We start from the raw sequence: 16156 nt of genomic DNA on the forward strand, positions 1-16156 counted from the left end.
CTAGAAATACAGAGTTGAGTAAACTGAAGCTTTATTATACAGTGTGGTAAAATACCAGTACTTCTGAGTAGTATAGGTGAAATTTAGGAAGCGTGGGGCCTTTAGTTCAACCTCCTCAAATCTTTTAAACAGTAGTCACATGTGAAAAGGAAATGAAGGTCAATAGCTGTGTAGGGCCCCAAGGGTCCAGCTACAAAGGCCAGAAAGGAAATTACAGCTGGCATTAATACTGCTGTCAACTCAGAATGAAGAGAGTATAAAAGAAGAGATGCCAAAAGGAGAATTTGAACTTACATGGCTTAGAAATGCAAATGGAGCCAGGTAAGGCAAAGACACTAGCCCTTCACTTTTTTTTAAATGAAGACAGCATGCTCTGAGAGAGTTTTGCTCAAGTAAGGGCAAATATAAAGAGCAAGGTCTCACTGTAATAAAATAGGCACTGTCCTAGTCAGAGTATGGTAATGTGAAATACAACAATTTGGGTCAAAAATCATGGTTACAATTAGGCAATGGGCAGTTATAAAGGAGCAGCCTGTATATAATTTAGTCCAGAATAAGGATCACAGTCAAAGGTTAGTTTTTCTGATGAGAAATTACGGAATATAGTCAAACCTAAGATTAAACTGGGTAGCATTCCTGAATATGAAAACGTATATACCAGTTATAAACTTCCATTGTACCTTTTAATGGCAAAACTCAGTATTTGAACACTGGGAGGAGCAGGCACATGCCTTTCTTAAGTATAAATTGTACTAAGAGGTGGGATATAAAATTTATGCCTGGTAACAGTCAGCTTTAGCATACTTGTACTCTTCAACATGGTTATGAGCACATCAACTGCTTCAAGAAACACAATATTAAAATATATTCTGGCAAATCAGTGAAGGAAGAATTTAGTTTCAAACATTAAAATAGATCTGGGTATTCTAAATCTTCCTAAAGTGTGATCTAGGATCACAAAGTATGTTTCATTTTTTGGCATTTTAAGAGTACATTATTGCTATATTTATTGTTATTGAAAATTAAATTTCCTGGATGGAAGATAAAATAGCTATAGAAATTGGATATTAAAACCTGAAATTGCAGAAAGCACATTCCCTTCATAGTGCTATGTGTAAATACATTCAGTGTTTTACTCAGAGAAAGACTGGATAGCTTAATTCCACACAATGAGAAACAAAACTCATCTAGCAGATGGTAAAGCCTGCAATTTGTCTTTGCCTAATAAATAAAGTAATGGTGAATGATTTTACAAAATTATGGCTCATCAGGGAATTTCAGTGCGTGACAACATCTATTAAACTGAAAGTACATCCCGGGGAGATTTTGTTCATATTTTATTCAACAAGCACATCAGCAAATACAATTGAAGAAAATCTACATGTAACCTCCTCGTGATAACAGTTCACAACTCCTTTCTTCTGTCATCTTTACCGATCTTCTAGTTTCCAGTGGCTCTTCAGAGATAACATACAGATTCTCTCTGGGGTTGTTTTTTTTTTTTAAACAAACAAAAGAGACAATCCTACAGGAGGATTCCACACCTTAGCATTACATAGCTAGAAGAGTAATTTCACTGGATGTCATCATCATCAAAAAGATCTTCAAAATCTATTCCAAAAACAACAAAAGAAAATTAATACAGTGCCTATGCACATGATATTAGCACTCTGCCCCTATTCAGCAAAACAATTAAGTATTTAATTTTTAGCATTTAACTGGTCTCATGTTTATACACTGTTGCAGGATTGGAGCGTTAGTTGATAATGTACCACACATTCAAGCTGAATTTGACACACATGCTTAAGAGCTTTGCAGATTCAGGACCCTGGGTTTCAGATCATAGCTATGTCTGCTACTCCCACGTTTCTTTTTCTAAGAATACACTGTAATCTCACCACAATATGCTTATGATGAAGCCCCTAGCACCCTTTGTTCTATTAAGTAACTTTGGGGTTTTTTTGTGATGTGCATTGAAATCTGGGGTTTGTAACTTGTCAGGGTTTCATGTGCAGATGAGTCTTGTCATTGAAACCTAGTCCTTGTTGGACACTTGCTTATGTGAGAACATTACCATACAATTTGCTATTATTCACAGTTCCGGTTTGGGAGAGGTCCAAGGTTAGATCCCCTTGCTATTCAAATGTCTTGACTTAAATGCACTGGTGGAACTTTATGGAGATGTTTGCATGGCACTTATGCCTGGCTCTACTCTATACAGTCACTCTTTCAGTTGTAAGACACATGCACTAAAAAACTGGATCATTCCAAGTAAAACCACTTTAATTTATGGGTTTACTAACCAGATGTAAAAACAACAACCCTAAAACACTTTGAACATAGACAGAACCCCAAACAGTCTCAAGACATTTTTGAGATTAACCATTCTCCATAGTTTGTAACAATGATGCCTCAACCACAGTAAGTTTTAGTAATACCATGGGTTTGTCAGTTCTTTGCTATATAGCTGTCAAAGCTGTATTATTTACCAAACATGGAAAATGTGTATTGCCCAGGCATATGTTGTATTTCCAATCCAAAACTGGCCAAGAGCATCTTCGCAAGCAGGCTGGCTAACCTAGGGAGAAGGGCTTTAAACTAGGTTCACCGGGGGAAGGAGACCAAAGCCCTGAGGTAAGTAGGGAAGTGGGATACCAGGAGGAAGCACGATCAGGAGCGCGTGAGAGGGGAGGGCTCCTGCCTCATACTGAGAATGAGGGGTGATCAGCGGGTTATCTCAAGTGCCTATACACAAATGCACGAAGCCTGGCAAACAATCAGGGAGAACTGGAAGTCCTGGCAAAGTCAAGGAATTATGATGTGATTGGAATAACAGGGACTTGGTGGGATAACTCACATGACTGGAGTACTGTCATGGATGGATATAAGCTGTTCAGGAAGGACAGGCAGGGCAGAAAAGGTGGGGGAGTTGCACTGTATGTAAGAGAGCAGTATGACTGCTCAGAGCTCAAGTATGAAACTGCAGAAAAACCTGAGAGTCTCTGGATTAAGTTTAGAAGTGTGAGCAACAAGGGTGATGTCGTGGTGGGAGTCTACTATAGACCACCGGACCAGGGGGATGAGGTGGACGAGGCTTTCTTCCGGCAACTCGCAGAAGTTACTAGATTGCACGCCCTGGTTCTCATGGGAGACTTCAATCACCCTGATATCTGCTGGGAGAGCAATACAGCGGTGCACAGACAATCCAGGAAGTTTTTGGAAAATGTAGGGGACCATTTCCTGGTGCAAGTGCTGGAGGAACCAATAGGGGCAGAGCTCTTCTTGACCTGCTGCTCACAAACCGGGAAAAATTAGTAGGGGAAGCAAAAGTGGATGGGAACCTGGGAGGCAGTGACCATGAGATGGTAGAGTTCAGGATCCTGACACAAGGAAGAAAGGAAAGCAGCAGAATACGGACCCTGGACTTCAGAAAAGCAGACTTTGACTCCCTCAGGGAACTGATGGGCAAGATCCCCTGGGAGAATAACATGAGGGGGAAAGGAGTCCAGGAGAGCTGGCTATATTTTAAAGAATCCTTATTGAGGTTACAGGGACAAACCATCCCGATGTGTAGAAAGAATAGTAAATATGGCAGGCGACCAGTTTGGCTTAACAGTGAAATCCTTGCTGATCTTAAATACAAAAAAGAAGCTTACAAGAAGTGGAAGATTGGACAAATGACCAGGGATGAGTATAAAAATATTGCTCGGGCATGCAGGAGTGAAATCAGGAAGGCCAAATCACACCTGGAGTTGCAGCTAGCAAGAGATATTAAGAGTAACAAGAAGGGTTTCTTCAGGTATGTTAGCAACAAGAAGAAAGTCAAGGAAAGTGTGGGCCCTTACTGAAGGAGGGAGGCAACCTAGCGACAGAGGATGTGGAAAAAGCTAATGTACTCAATGCTTTTTTTGCCTCTGTCTTCACAAATAAGGTCAGCTCCCAGACTGCTGCACTGGGCAGCACAGCATGGGGAGGAGGTGACCAGCCCTCTGCGGAGAAAGAAGTGGTTCGGGACTATTTAGAAAAGCTGGATGTGCACAAGTCCATGGGGCCGGATGCGTTGCATCCAAGAGTGTTAAAGGAGTTGGCGGATGTGATTGCAGAGCCATTGGCCATTATCTTTGAAAACTCATGGCGATCGGGGGAAGTCCCGGACGACTGGAAAAAGGCTAATGTAGTGCCCATCTTTAAAAAAGGGAAGAAGGAGGATCCTGGGAACTACAGGCCAGTCAGCCTCACCTCAGTCCCTGGAAAAATCATGGAGCAGATCCTCAAGGAATCAATTCTGAAGCACTTAGAGGAGAAGAGAGTGATCAGGAACAGTCAGCATGGATTCACCAAGGGCAAGTCATGCCTGACTAATCTAATTGCCTTCCATGATGAGATAACTGGTTCTGTGGATGAAGGGAAAGCAGTGGACGTGTTGTTCCTTGACTTTAGCAAAGCTTTTGACACTGTCTCCCACAGTATTCTTGCCAGCAAGTTAAAGAAGTATGGGCTGGATGAATGGACTATAAGGTGGACAGAAAGCTGGCTAGATTGTCGGGCTCAACAGGTAGTGATCAATGGCTCCATGTCTAGTTGGCAGCCGGTATCAAGTGGACTGCCCCAAGGGTCAGTCCTCAGGCCGGTTTTGTTCAATATCTTCATTAATGATCTGGAGGATGGTGTGGATTGCACCCTCAGCAAGTTTGCAGATGACACTAAACTGGGAGGAGAGGTAGATACGCTGGAGGGTAGGGACAGGATACAGAGGGACCTAGACAAATTAGAGGATTGGGCCAAAAGAAATCTGATGAGGTTCAACAAGGACAAGTGCAGAGTCCTGCACTTAGGACGGAAGAATCCCATGCACCACTACAGACTAGGCACCGAATGGCTCGGCAGCCGTTCTGCAGAAAAGGACCTAGGGGTTACAGTGGACGAGAAGCTGGATATAAGTCAACAGTGTGCCCTTGTTGCCAAGAAGGCCAATGGCATTTTGGGATGTATAAGTAGGGGCATTGCCAGCAGATTGAAGGACGTGATCGTTCTTCTCTATTCGACACTGGTGAGGCCTCATCTGGAGTACTGTGTCCAGTTTTGGGCCCCACACTACAAGAAGGATGTGGAAAAATTGGAAAGAGTCCAGCGGAGGGCAACAAAACGATTAGGGGACTGGAACACATGAGTTATGAGGAGAGGTTGAGGGAACTGGGGATGTTTAGTCTATGGAAGAGAAGAATGAGGGGGGATTTGAAAGCTGCTTTCAACTACCTGAAAGGGGGTTCCAAAGAAGATGGCTCTAGACTGTTCTCAGTGGTAGCAAATGACAGAACAAGGAGTAATGGTCTCAAGTTGCAGTGGGGGAGGTTGAGGTTGGATATTAGGAAAAACTTTTTCACTAGGAGGGTTGTGAAACACTGGAATGCGTTACCTAGGGAGGTGGTGGAATCTTCTTCCTTAGAAGTTTTTAAGGTCAGGCTTGACAAAGCCCTGGCTGGGATGATTTAATTGGGGATCAGTCCTGCTTTGAGCTGGGGGTTGGACTAGATGACCTCCTGAGGTCCCTTCCAACCCTGATATTCTATGATTCTATGAAATATGAAATTATCTTATTCCTCAATTATGCAACTGGCTATTCTTGAAAATAGTACATCCAACCATTTTACCACATTTCGGATTTGAGGTACTGATATGAGACAATCTCTTGTAAACAATAACTTGGTTCACAATTTCTATATGCTACTCGTCAGAGTTTACTAACACAGAGTCAGTCGTGCAACTATGACTGGGCAATTTCATTTGGAATGACCAAATCTGAGAAATAAATTCATTTTGAGATGGTGGAAGCGGGCAAGCAATTTTTATACATTGCCCAGTTTTATATTTCATGTGATTTAATTATTACAAATGTGACAAAGTACAAACTGAAATATCACAAAATGTAATTTTTCCATTCAAGACATGTAAAGAACAAAATAATCCAAAAGCAGGTTTACCTCAAATACGGCAGAAGCTGTCATGCTACATTACTCAAGATAAAATCTAAGATAGGCTTGTCTTGGCTATTCTTGCTTCCTAAACTAATGATTCTTGTTGTTAATTTCTAGCACCAAATACTGTAAACCTACTAAATTAAACTATAAAATAACTAAAATATAAAAATAAAGTAGCACAGGAACTGAAATGTGTTGAATTGCCTTACCATTAAAGAAATCTGCATGAACTGCCTTTTCGTTAGCTGCTAAATCCATCAATAATCCTGTACTTCCTCCTGCCTAAGAAAAAACAGTGTTTTGTCATCTACTGTGCGTAGTTTAGTGGCAAATCATAATATTAATTAATTATCTTGTTCATTCATACAAACGTTTACATACCTAGCAAAATAACATGTGAGATATATAATACATTGCCTCATCTTCTTCCCGCTTCTGTTGCCCTCTGTACAACTCATTTGAGTGGTGTGGCATGATTGTCTCTCCTGCTTCTGGAGAGCTTGGACTTAGCTTGTTTTATCGGTAGTAACCTTCATTTTATCCCAGCCTGTCATTTGCTAAATTTCTTAGTGGAACTGTGACAGAAATAACCAAGATCCCAATCCTGCAGTAAATTCTATGCAAACGGACTGTGATAGAACACCACAGTAATGTACTGTTGGGGGGGGGGGGGGAGGAGAGAAAGGGCAAATAGCTTTCTGGGATGTATTAGCAGGAGTGTTGTAAGCAAGACTCAAGTAGTAATTCTTCCACTCTACTCAGCACTTTACATAAAAACAATTATGTAAAAGGTTGTTATAGAGAGGAAGGTGATAAATTTTTCTCCTTAACCACTGGCACACAGTAGGAATGGTCTTAAATTGCAGCAAGAGAGATTTAGGTTAGAGATCAGGAAAAATTTACTAACTGTAAGGGTAGTTAAGCACTAGAACAAAGTGCTGTCTAATGACAAAATAAATATACTGAAAATAGATGGAGAAATGTTTTTTCTCCCAGTTGCAGGGATCTCTGAGGATCACCTAACACTGTAGATGTAACATTTCCCATCACACATGTGTAGTTTCAGTTGAGGGTCCAGTCTTAGGCCAGCTGACAGTGGCTGGGGCCAGATGCTTCAGAGGGAATGAACAGAACAGGGAAATTTTTCAGTTAACCATCCCCTGTTGTTCAGTCCCAGCTTCTGGCAGTCAAGAGGCTTAGGGATACAAAGAGCACGGGATTGCATCCCTGACCATCTTGGCTAATAGCCATTAATCGACCTATTCTTTTTTTAACCCATTTATAATTTGGCCTTCACAACATCTCCAAGCAAGGAGTTCAACAGGCTGACTGTGAATTGTGTGAAAACATCTTTAATTTCATCGTGTGACCCCTGGTTTGTATGTTTTGTGAAGGTATAAATAACATTTCCTTATTCACTTTCTCCACACTATTTATGATTTTATAGACCTCTATCATATACCACCCGTTATCTCTTTTCTAAACTGAACAGTCCCAGTCTTTTTAATCTCTCCTCATAAAAACTGTTCCATACTCCTTATCATTTTTGTGCCCTTCTCTATACTTTGTGTCCCTTTATTGAACATGTAACCAGCAGGTGGACAGGGCTGTCACTGGGCATCGCTTAACACTGGGGACATAAGGTTTCCCGCCAAAGACACGTGGTGTCAGCTGAGTGCTCGGCCTTAGGCCAGGGAATAGGTGGGTCCTAGGAGCAGGGCCCTGTATTTAACTGTCGCTGGCTGGGGAGCCCCCACACCACACCCCAGCGGGGCCGGGCCTGGCCTCCCCAGCGGCCCAGGGAGACGCACGGATCGCGCGCAGCTGGACGGGCCGCACCATGCACCAGGACAGCACAGCCGCCAGACCCCGAGGGAGGGAGAAGTGGGGGGGAACTGCCCGCCCCCAGGTGCCCCGCCCTGTAGAAATCGCGAGCAACCAGCCAATCAGATCTGGGACCGCCGCCCAGACTCGCATCCTGTCAGCACGTGACGCAAAGCGAGCTCCTAGTCCGCCCGCTCCCCCAGCGCGAGCCCGTAACCGCCAGCTCAGCCCGCGGCATCCCTAACAGCGGGGGGCTGCGCGCGCGCGCCACCTCCCCCGCGAGCATCGTCACCTCGTCCAGGTCCACGTAAGGCCCTGCGCCCTCAGGGAACATCTCGTCCACTGCTGGCTTCATCGCCTCGTTAGGTCCCCGACTCGCGAATGGCCCCGGTCAGCGCCGCCTTCCCCCTGGGAACCACTTCCGGTCTGAGCTCAACCCGCCAGCTTCCGGTGTCAGGAGAGTCTGCGCAGCTCCACTCTCATGGCCCTTCTGGAAGCCAGGAGGACCGATCGCTCTATGATGCCGGGGAGAACTGAGGCGCCGCCCTGGTTGCCGCTGTAGCTCTCCCCGCCCCCTAGGACTACCTGGCTCTCCTGGGGAGAGCGGAGGGCTCCTACCCTCTGAGAGAAGCTCAGCTCAGGGCTGCTGTTGGCCCGAGTTGGGGCAGAGTCACCCTGCTCCCTGCACGGCACAAGCCATGACCAGTCCCGGCGCTTGGTGACTGCTTATGCTACACAGAATTTCCCATGACCCTTTGCAGCGGGGCTAGGGCGCCCTCTGCGCATCACGTGGCCTGGGAGAGTTGCTGGCAAGGGCAGCCCTGGCCAGATCCACACTTCCCTCCTGGGTCATCAGGCCAGAACCAGAGCCGAATTCCCGCCAGTTCTTAGTTCTGTGATCATGTATAAGATTGGAAGCCGTGTTGTGATCGGCCCAGTCTCAGCTGATGAAGGACCGACAGTCTACGCAGTCTTGGTTAATCCTCTGCCCACCAGCATCAGAGTTAGAAAAAATCCTCCTTTCACGTTAAGCAGAAGAGCAACGGCAACATTTTCAAAAGCACCAATGTGATTTAGGCCTTCTTGGCACACCAAAGCTGTACCACTTTAACTGCCCTGGCATAATTGACACAGTACGATCTCTTGGTGTGGCTGCCATTAGACAAGAGCGCTATGTTGAAACCAGTATAACTGTTCTCATACAGGAACAGGGATAAACTATGCTGGTCGCTTGCACCTTCATTAGGGGCTGTGCTGATATACCTATGCAGGGGAAAAGATCACATCCCTAACTGACATAGTTATATGGGTACAAAATCTGCATATAGACCAGACTTGAGGAGCTGGAGTCCCATTTTTAAAAGTGACTGAGACATTTAGGTCCCAAAGATGTTCAGTGACACATAGATTCCTTAAGTGCCTAGGTCACTTTTGAAAATGGGCCTTTATCTTCTAAGAATACATCTACACTTGCTAAAGTGACAGAAGGGGTTTTTCCATCACTATACTAAATTCACGTCCTCAAAAGTCGGCAGCTAGGTCGATGGGCTGTCACAGACTTCCTGTGTGACGTTGAATGAAGTACTTAGTCTTTCTGTTCCTCATCTGTAAAATGGGAATAATAGCACTTCACTACCTCATGGGGTTTAGTAGGGATACATACACTAATGATTGTGAGACACCAAGATGCTACAGTAATGGGTGCCGTATAAAGACCTAAAGTAGGTAGGATAAACCTTATTGTTGAACTACCCATAAGTAATTTGCTGTGCTAGGCAGCTTCTGTTTAGGGGAGACTTATACTGTGATATTCTGGTGACAGAGGTTCTGTTTCTCCATTGCCCTGTAACTTTGTCAAGTCATTTACACTTGTTCAGGATGGTTGTAAAAGGTAACCAAATCAGAATGGTAGCACTTTGTGTCCATTCTGCCCAGGTGTAAATGACTACACAAGGTGCAAAGCATTAGAGAACCAAGCCCTAAACTGTCTTTTGCCTCTAGAAAGGTTATTCTCAGTTTGTAGCTGCTAGAGTGAAGCACTAATGCAAAGATAAGCAGAAGACTGGTTCAACTAGTGATGAGACTGTCTTCAAAACAGCATTTATGAAAAAAAATACATTAATAGAAAAAGGAAGGGGATAAAGATGAATAAGAAATATAGTCAGAAGGCACTCAAAATCCCTTTGGGTTCCAGTCACCTCCAAGGCTGCCTCCCTCTCTAGCTGCCAATATGACATTTGAGATTAATGGAGGCTCTTGAACTAACAGTCCTAGACTGTCCATTCTGCTAAGGCCATTGCTATGCAGTACAAAGTGGCCTTGACTTGGCTCGAGATTCCTAGCAGATCATTTCCCCTGTGTAGGGGGGCTCTCTGCTTGTGTACAGCAAGTGAAGGAAGTGTATCTGTGTGACAAAGTGGGAATAGCCTTGGGCTAGCTCCCACTCTGCACACTTTATAAGCGCTCTTGCAAGGGCCAAACTGGGAGATAATTTATTAGGATTGGGTGATTACCCAGTTAACAGCAATCAACTCATCAGCTGGGGACTGTTAAATAGGAGACAGGAAGGGTGACAGCGGGGCTGAAACTGGATGGAAGACAAAGAAGTTCAGAGAAATGAGATCTCTATCCCCACCCTCTCATGCTGTGCCTTGAGAATACACTGACTTGAGAAAAGCCTTATGGTGATGGGACATGAAGCTACCTAAAATGTTATCAAAAGTGTATACTGTGAATTTATGTAAGACTATATGCTGACTGCTTGCAAAGAGAAATCTAGGGTGAGGAAACACAGCCTGTGATAATCCCTCCCACCTGTGCCAAGTGTTCCCTGCCCAACATTTGGTCCTCTGCTGGTGTAAAGGACTTTATGCCATTAGTAGCAACAGCATAAATTAGAATGGGATCTCTTTTGCACTAAATTGCACTGAATGAGGGAGCCAAAATCAACTCTGCAGTGTTGCACTCAGACATAATGGAGAATTGGGACCACAAATTCTCAATTTAAAAGTCAGGGAGCAGGTGGCAAAGCATTGTCAGTGGAGGGCCCTTGGAATTCTGTGTCCAAACTGGGTTATCAGAACCCAAATCTACTGGTCAACAATACTAAGGCTAATCTCTTCTCTTGGCTTTTGCAGAAAGTGAGTGATTATGGGGTTGGAGGATTCTTATGGTTGATTTGGGTCAACAAGTTTTTGATATATTTTGGTCAAAGTCCAGAGACTACCCAATGGGCACTTTTATACATTTTAAAATACAAACAGCCAAAACCAGGATTGAAATCAATGAATTATTTATTTTTGCACAAAAGAATACACTGTATGGAAAGGAAAAGCCGGACTAATTGTCTGCCATTTTACAAACGTGGAAACGCTATACAATATAAGGATACTCGAATGTTTAAAAACATTGAAACAACATAACAGACTGAATGGGCAATTCTGGCAAGTTTACTGGCAGCAGTAAATTTCTTTAAAGGTCTCAGCACTAGCTTTAGGAAAATGAGCAAAATCATTAGTGCTCATGATAGGGAACATCATAACCAAGGTTATTTCCAAAAGGGTATTGAGCAAACAGGGTTCTGGCCATTTCGTTGATTCTGTTGTATGCTCCCAGAGTCTGGAAATACTCCACATACGACCAAAAATCACTGGACCAGAAAGGCCAGTATGGCAGGGCTGCAGGTTCCTGATATGGGTCTACAATAAAAATTGCAGAATTAGATTAACATAACATGAAATGTGTTGGTTAGAGCATGACCGGGAGCCTAGACTCCTGGATTCTAGTGCTAGGCCTCACTATGGAGCAGGTCACTCACCCTCACTCAGGCCCTGATTCTCTCTAGGGCTATGGCCCTTTATGCCCCCAAGTGGTTCTCTGGTTGGCAGACAGTCAATGTAAAAGCTCTACATTACCAACTCCTTTGCCCCTGGTGCAGGGGGGATGATAGGCAGAGCAGGGAGGGGGCAAAAGAAGGCATGGTCAAAGTACGCTATGATCTGGTATAATGGCCCACAGAGAGCTGTTAGAAGCTGGCACAACTTAGAACTGGGGCTGCTCTACTTTGTGCTGTGGGCTGGTTGGGGACTAGGCCTAGTCCAAAATTAGGTCAGCCAAAGGTGGCTTTAAGTCACCTTTGCCATCGTCCGCCACCACTTTTCGTCTGCCTGGGACAGGAAAGGAATACCATAGTTAAGGTATAATCCTTGTGAACTATTTTACAAGGGTGTTGAGGTGCTTACCCACTTCGTGATTGTAAAGTAAAGTACTGCTATTATTAAGCTAGCTAGAAGTACTCCAAATTGAGTAGGGTGTAACTGAAAATGCTGTGCTCAATATTAGGACATTTCATAGAGAAATGAAATCAGTGGGAGCTTTGCATGAAAATTGATGGCATTGTATAGCTTTATACAGCAAGGCCTTCCAAGACCCTCCCACCTTGAATAATATTCTGCAAATAAATATGGCTTCTTCTATACACACTGCAAACGATTTCAGTGGAATATTTTTCAGTAGTGCCCTGTCCTTCCTGCTTGGATGCCAGCCAAGTTTGATTCCTGCTGTCAGCTAAGAGGATCCCAAACTGGAACCCTTTCCCCCTAAACGATGTAAATAGCAGATAACTCTTCTATACTTTTCCATGATAACATTATTAACATTTATTTGGCTGCAGCTTCCTGCATGGTACAGGCCACATCCTGAGACTTCTCAGACACAGTGGGAGTAGCAGCAGACCCACTCTGAGAGCTGATCGTGCAAGTGGATCCATGCAGGTTGACTCTTGCATCAATCGAGCTCTGCTGGGGAGGCATGAGTGGGAAGGCTTCAAATATCAGGATTGGGGTATAAGGTGCCTTGCGGAAGTCTGAAGCCTCAGAATTATGTCTCTTCTCTGTAGACAGCAGAAACCAAAGGCTATAGAGATGGAAAAAGAGAACCAAACAGGAAATGTCCAACAGTCGCAGACACTCTGCACTTGGCAGACAGCCAGGTTTTGGCTTTGTTTTTAAAGAGGGTGTAAAAAATAATCTGGATTTGAGTTGCCAATTCATTGAGCTCAGGGCCTGGTGCTGCCATGTTCTGAGCACCCTTGGGGCTTGATCCAGCAAATCACTTCTGCATATGTGGAACTTAGCTGAAGAAGTACTTACAAACGTAAAGTCACATGTGTGCTTCAGTGCTTTGCTGGATGAAGACCTCTGCTCCCCTAGTGTTTGGGCTACGTCCAAACCCCACTGAAGTCAGTGGTGAGTGTTTCTATTGACTTTGATGAACTTCAGATCAGACTCTTTAGTGGGAACTAGCGGTTCTCTGCAGTCCGGGATCAGGCCCTAATTTCATAAGAATTTGCAGTGCATAGTCACAGATGGTAACAAAACAAAATCAAACGAATTAGCCACTGTTGTCTGTGGAATAGAGTTCACTGCTTGTATTAGCTGATCTCCAGGTTCATGCTGCAGTCTGCTCCTTGGCACAATGTGAAACAAAAACACATCTGCTGCTGAGAGCTGTAAAATATTACCCCAACTAGGTTTTTATATTGTAAAATACACACCAAGAAGAGATGTGTGGTTATTTAATTGGGGTGTTGCATCAAAAATTATTTCCTGAGTTCAAATAAAATATTGCACACACCTTAAATTTGTTAAAGCACAGGGAAAATTATCAAAAAAATTAAGTTGTGAGGTGTAATTAAAGCAAGCCAATGAGGCTTGTTGCATGGAGTTAAAAAAAATGTTTGTTACCAATTAACATACAGTCAAATTCTTTCCATGCCACCCCCACATTGTCCGCCTAGGTTCATGTTTTGATGGGCACTGCTGTTTCCAGTGGAATGTTACGTTACTGGATATCAGCAGATCCAAGACAGTCTTCACTCTCATGCCAACACACATCTCAATGAACGCGGTGTAGTGTTTGTGTCCATCATTTTTCTAGCAGTGCTTGAAAAATTGTCTAGCATTGCTGCTCTTTACTCTCAATAAGAATTTAAGCAAATATATGGTCAACACAATTTCCCCATGCTGTTTTCAGAAATAACTAGCTAACATCCAAAGCACCAAAACCTATCAATAAGGCAATTGAAATGTTGTTAGGATGACTTTTTGAAAGCAAAGGCAAACATTGCATACTATGGGCCAGATCCTCAGCTGACGTAAATCTGCATAGCTCCATAGACTATACTGATATTTACCAGCTGAGGATGTGTTCCTATTTTTTTTTAATTGGCTTTCCGGTCATTTGTAGATTGAAAGCTTTTTGTCCTGGAAGTTGGGATTTTTTGCCAATAAGTAGACATGCATCCTGAGGTTCCTGCAAGCCCAATATATTTAAAAGTCTGGTATTTCTTAACTTATGATAGCACTGTTAAACACATAGTTTGGTGATCATCTAAGGACATGCCTTAGCTATCAGTTTTACTGTTTTTATTTTAACTTTGCTAACACATCCTCTCTCTTTGTAATATGCAAAAAAAAAGTTTATATTTTTAATCAATTGCCTAGCAGCACTTCATGTATTTATTTATTTACTTCTTATTTCATACTTTATCAGCAGCAGATGAAACCATTTATATCAGGGCCTGATCCAAAGCCCATTGAGTCAATGGGAGTCTCCCCACTGACTATAATGTATTTTGGATTGGGCCTGCCAGTTACAAGTGGCTCTTCCAATTTTTAGGAATGTAGGGGGCGGAGAGGGAGAAAAAGTCTGAAAAGCATTACCGTCTTCATCCTGTACTGGCCGGGCATCTGTAAATAAATAAGAAATAATCAGTAGCAGGTCTCAGAAGGGTTTGCAGTGTACAAAGAGGTGCTGTGTAGCCCAGAAGCTGACCAGCTCTGCAATGCATTGATAGGAGCCTACTGACAGCTGAACTTCTGTGTTTGAAACAGCTGAATAAAGAATTCCCTGTTTCCAGTCACTCCGTGGTACAATTTGAATACTGTTTGCTAATAATGAAGGCAATTGTGACTGGTGTATGAATGACATTTGATATCAAATGCAAGTCAACAGATCTAGATTAAAATATTTAAGGCAGATGAAAAAAATAAAGGATAAATATAAAAGTTAACTTACCTGTTAATGGATTCATCAGCATGCAGAGGGAAATTAAGCCAATAAAGATAAACCTCATGGTCTCTGCAAATTATTATTCCTGTTTCTGAAATATAATCTATAAAATGAAATAGAGCAGAATATATCAAAATACCTTTTTTTTCTTCTATACAAAAAAGGTTGGAATCATCTATTTTTCACTAAAGTAACAATAAGATTTTTATAACATTTCCAGGTGTCTCTAACCCTCCAACTGCTAGAAGCACCTGGCACTGGCCACTGCCAGAGACAGGATATTGGGTCTGAGGGACCATTGTTTTGACCAAGCATGGCTGTTCTTATAAAAATTGTTAATTGCAAAAAACTTTCAGTATATTAAAAGAACTGAAGTACTAAGGTTTGATGTTCTTCTGGATTAAAAAAATTAATAAAAGTTCACCCGCATTGACGTGAAATTAAATGTCTTGGAAATATTTTGTTTTGTAGCTACTTTAGTTTCATTTTAGAAATTACCCTTTTCCCCACCTTTCTCTTAAGTGAGTAGAGGTCTGTAGCTCTGAGTCAGCTGCAAACATCTGAATGGGCTTCTCTTGCTGTAAAATAAACAACCGTTTAGAGAAGGGTGGGGAATAAGGAAAGGAACGTCACTTACTTAATACACCAATCTGATTTTTTCAGCCTAATCTAAAAGTGTGTAGCTGCACACATCTATAATATATTGCAGCGCCATCCATGGTCAGAAATGTCTAGATAAACTGGGAATAAAATTCCTATAGTATAAAACTAGAGAAAAAAAATCCAGCAGCTAATTCAATAATTGCTGCTTACAATATCTCTCTAATTTTTCTCTATAAGAAAAGGTCTTCTCCAAAATAGGTTATTTTGGTTGGCATTTGTTGTAAATTTTGAGGTAACAGTATGTGTGTGTGGGAAAATCTGCTTACAATTATTCAATAGTGCAAGCAAATAAAATCTGTAGTAGTGATTTAAAAATAAATGTAACACTATGGAAATTGTCTGTCACTTTCATAAGAGTAGGTTACTTGCTTAGCTCATGTTATCACTTAAAGAGACAGGTTGACTTCAGTCTTCTGAGTGGAACCCAAAGAAAACGAGGTGTCCAACAATTTGGACGTTGTACTGTTGGTTGTGGTCCCCAGGTAACTGTCCTAAGGGACTGGGTATTATGATCTTCAGACAAGGCTCAGTGGGACCCATTAAAGTGCATTCAGCTATTTACATTTATTTCCCAAAGGAGAGGGGCTGGTTTCCATGGGCAAATGGGTACTGTGGATTCA

At 42.7% G+C, this 16156-nt stretch overlaps 2 protein-coding genes and 1 long non-coding RNA gene across 3 annotated transcripts; 1 reads left to right on the top strand and 2 right to left on the bottom strand.

Moving 5' to 3' along the window:
- Positions 1-1320: 1320 nt before the first annotated feature.
- On the bottom strand, positions 1321-8497 carry COPS9 (COP9 signalosome subunit 9). The gene is made up of 3 exons (XM_037909288.1): positions 8095-8497; positions 6188-6260; positions 1321-1611 (listed from the first exon to the last, which is right to left on the bottom strand). Exons 1-3 carry the CDS (start codon positions 8155-8157, stop codon positions 1574-1576), a joined length of 174 nt encoding a protein of 57 aa, XP_037765216.1. The 5' UTR covers positions 8158-8497; the 3' UTR covers positions 1321-1573.
- A 45-nt stretch (positions 8498-8542) lies between these two features.
- Positions 8543-15791, top strand: LOC122461711. Its single transcript, XR_006283824.1, has 3 exons — positions 8543-8705; positions 12475-12574; positions 13600-15791. It is a non-coding gene; the product is annotated as an uncharacterized LOC122461711 (long non-coding RNA).
- On the bottom strand, positions 11316-15452 carry OTOS (otospiralin). The gene is made up of 4 exons (XM_007064552.3): positions 15384-15452; positions 14880-14976; positions 14525-14551; positions 11316-11500 (listed from the first exon to the last, which is right to left on the bottom strand). The coding sequence occupies exons 2-4, from the start codon at positions 14935-14937 to the stop codon at positions 11316-11318; spliced, it is 270 nt and encodes an 89-aa protein (XP_007064614.1). The 5' UTR covers positions 14938-14976; positions 15384-15452.
- Positions 15792-16156: the final 365 nt, after the last annotated feature.

The sequence above is a fragment of the Chelonia mydas genome, chromosome 9 (assembly GCF_015237465.2).
Source record: "Chelonia mydas isolate rCheMyd1 chromosome 9, rCheMyd1.pri.v2, whole genome shotgun sequence".
Taxonomy (NCBI): domain Eukaryota; kingdom Metazoa; phylum Chordata; order Testudines; family Cheloniidae; genus Chelonia; species Chelonia mydas.

Coding starts and splice junctions, on each gene's coding strand:
- COPS9 (XM_037909288.1), bottom strand. CDS start 8,157: ATGAAGCCAGCAGTGGACGAGATGTTCCCTGAGGGCGCAGGGCCTTAC. Junction 6,261..8,094: donor CTTACGTGGACCTGGACGAG/GTGACGATGCTC, acceptor GTTTTTTCTTAG/GCAGGAGGAAGTACAGGATT. Junction 1,612..6,187: donor TCATGCAGATTTCTTTAATG/GTAAGGCAATTC, acceptor TTTTTGGAATAG/ATTTTGAAGATCTTTTTGAT.
- OTOS (XM_007064552.3), bottom strand. CDS start 14,937: ATGAGGTTTATCTTTATTGGCTTAATTTCCCTCTGCATGCTGATGAAT. Junction 14,552..14,879: donor GCTGATGAATCCATTAACAG/GTAAGTTAACTT, acceptor ATTTATTTACAG/ATGCCCGGCCAGTACAGGAT. Junction 11,501..14,524: donor GCCAGTACAGGATGAAGACG/GTAATGCTTTTC, acceptor TTTTTATTGTAG/ACCCATATCAGGAACCTGCA.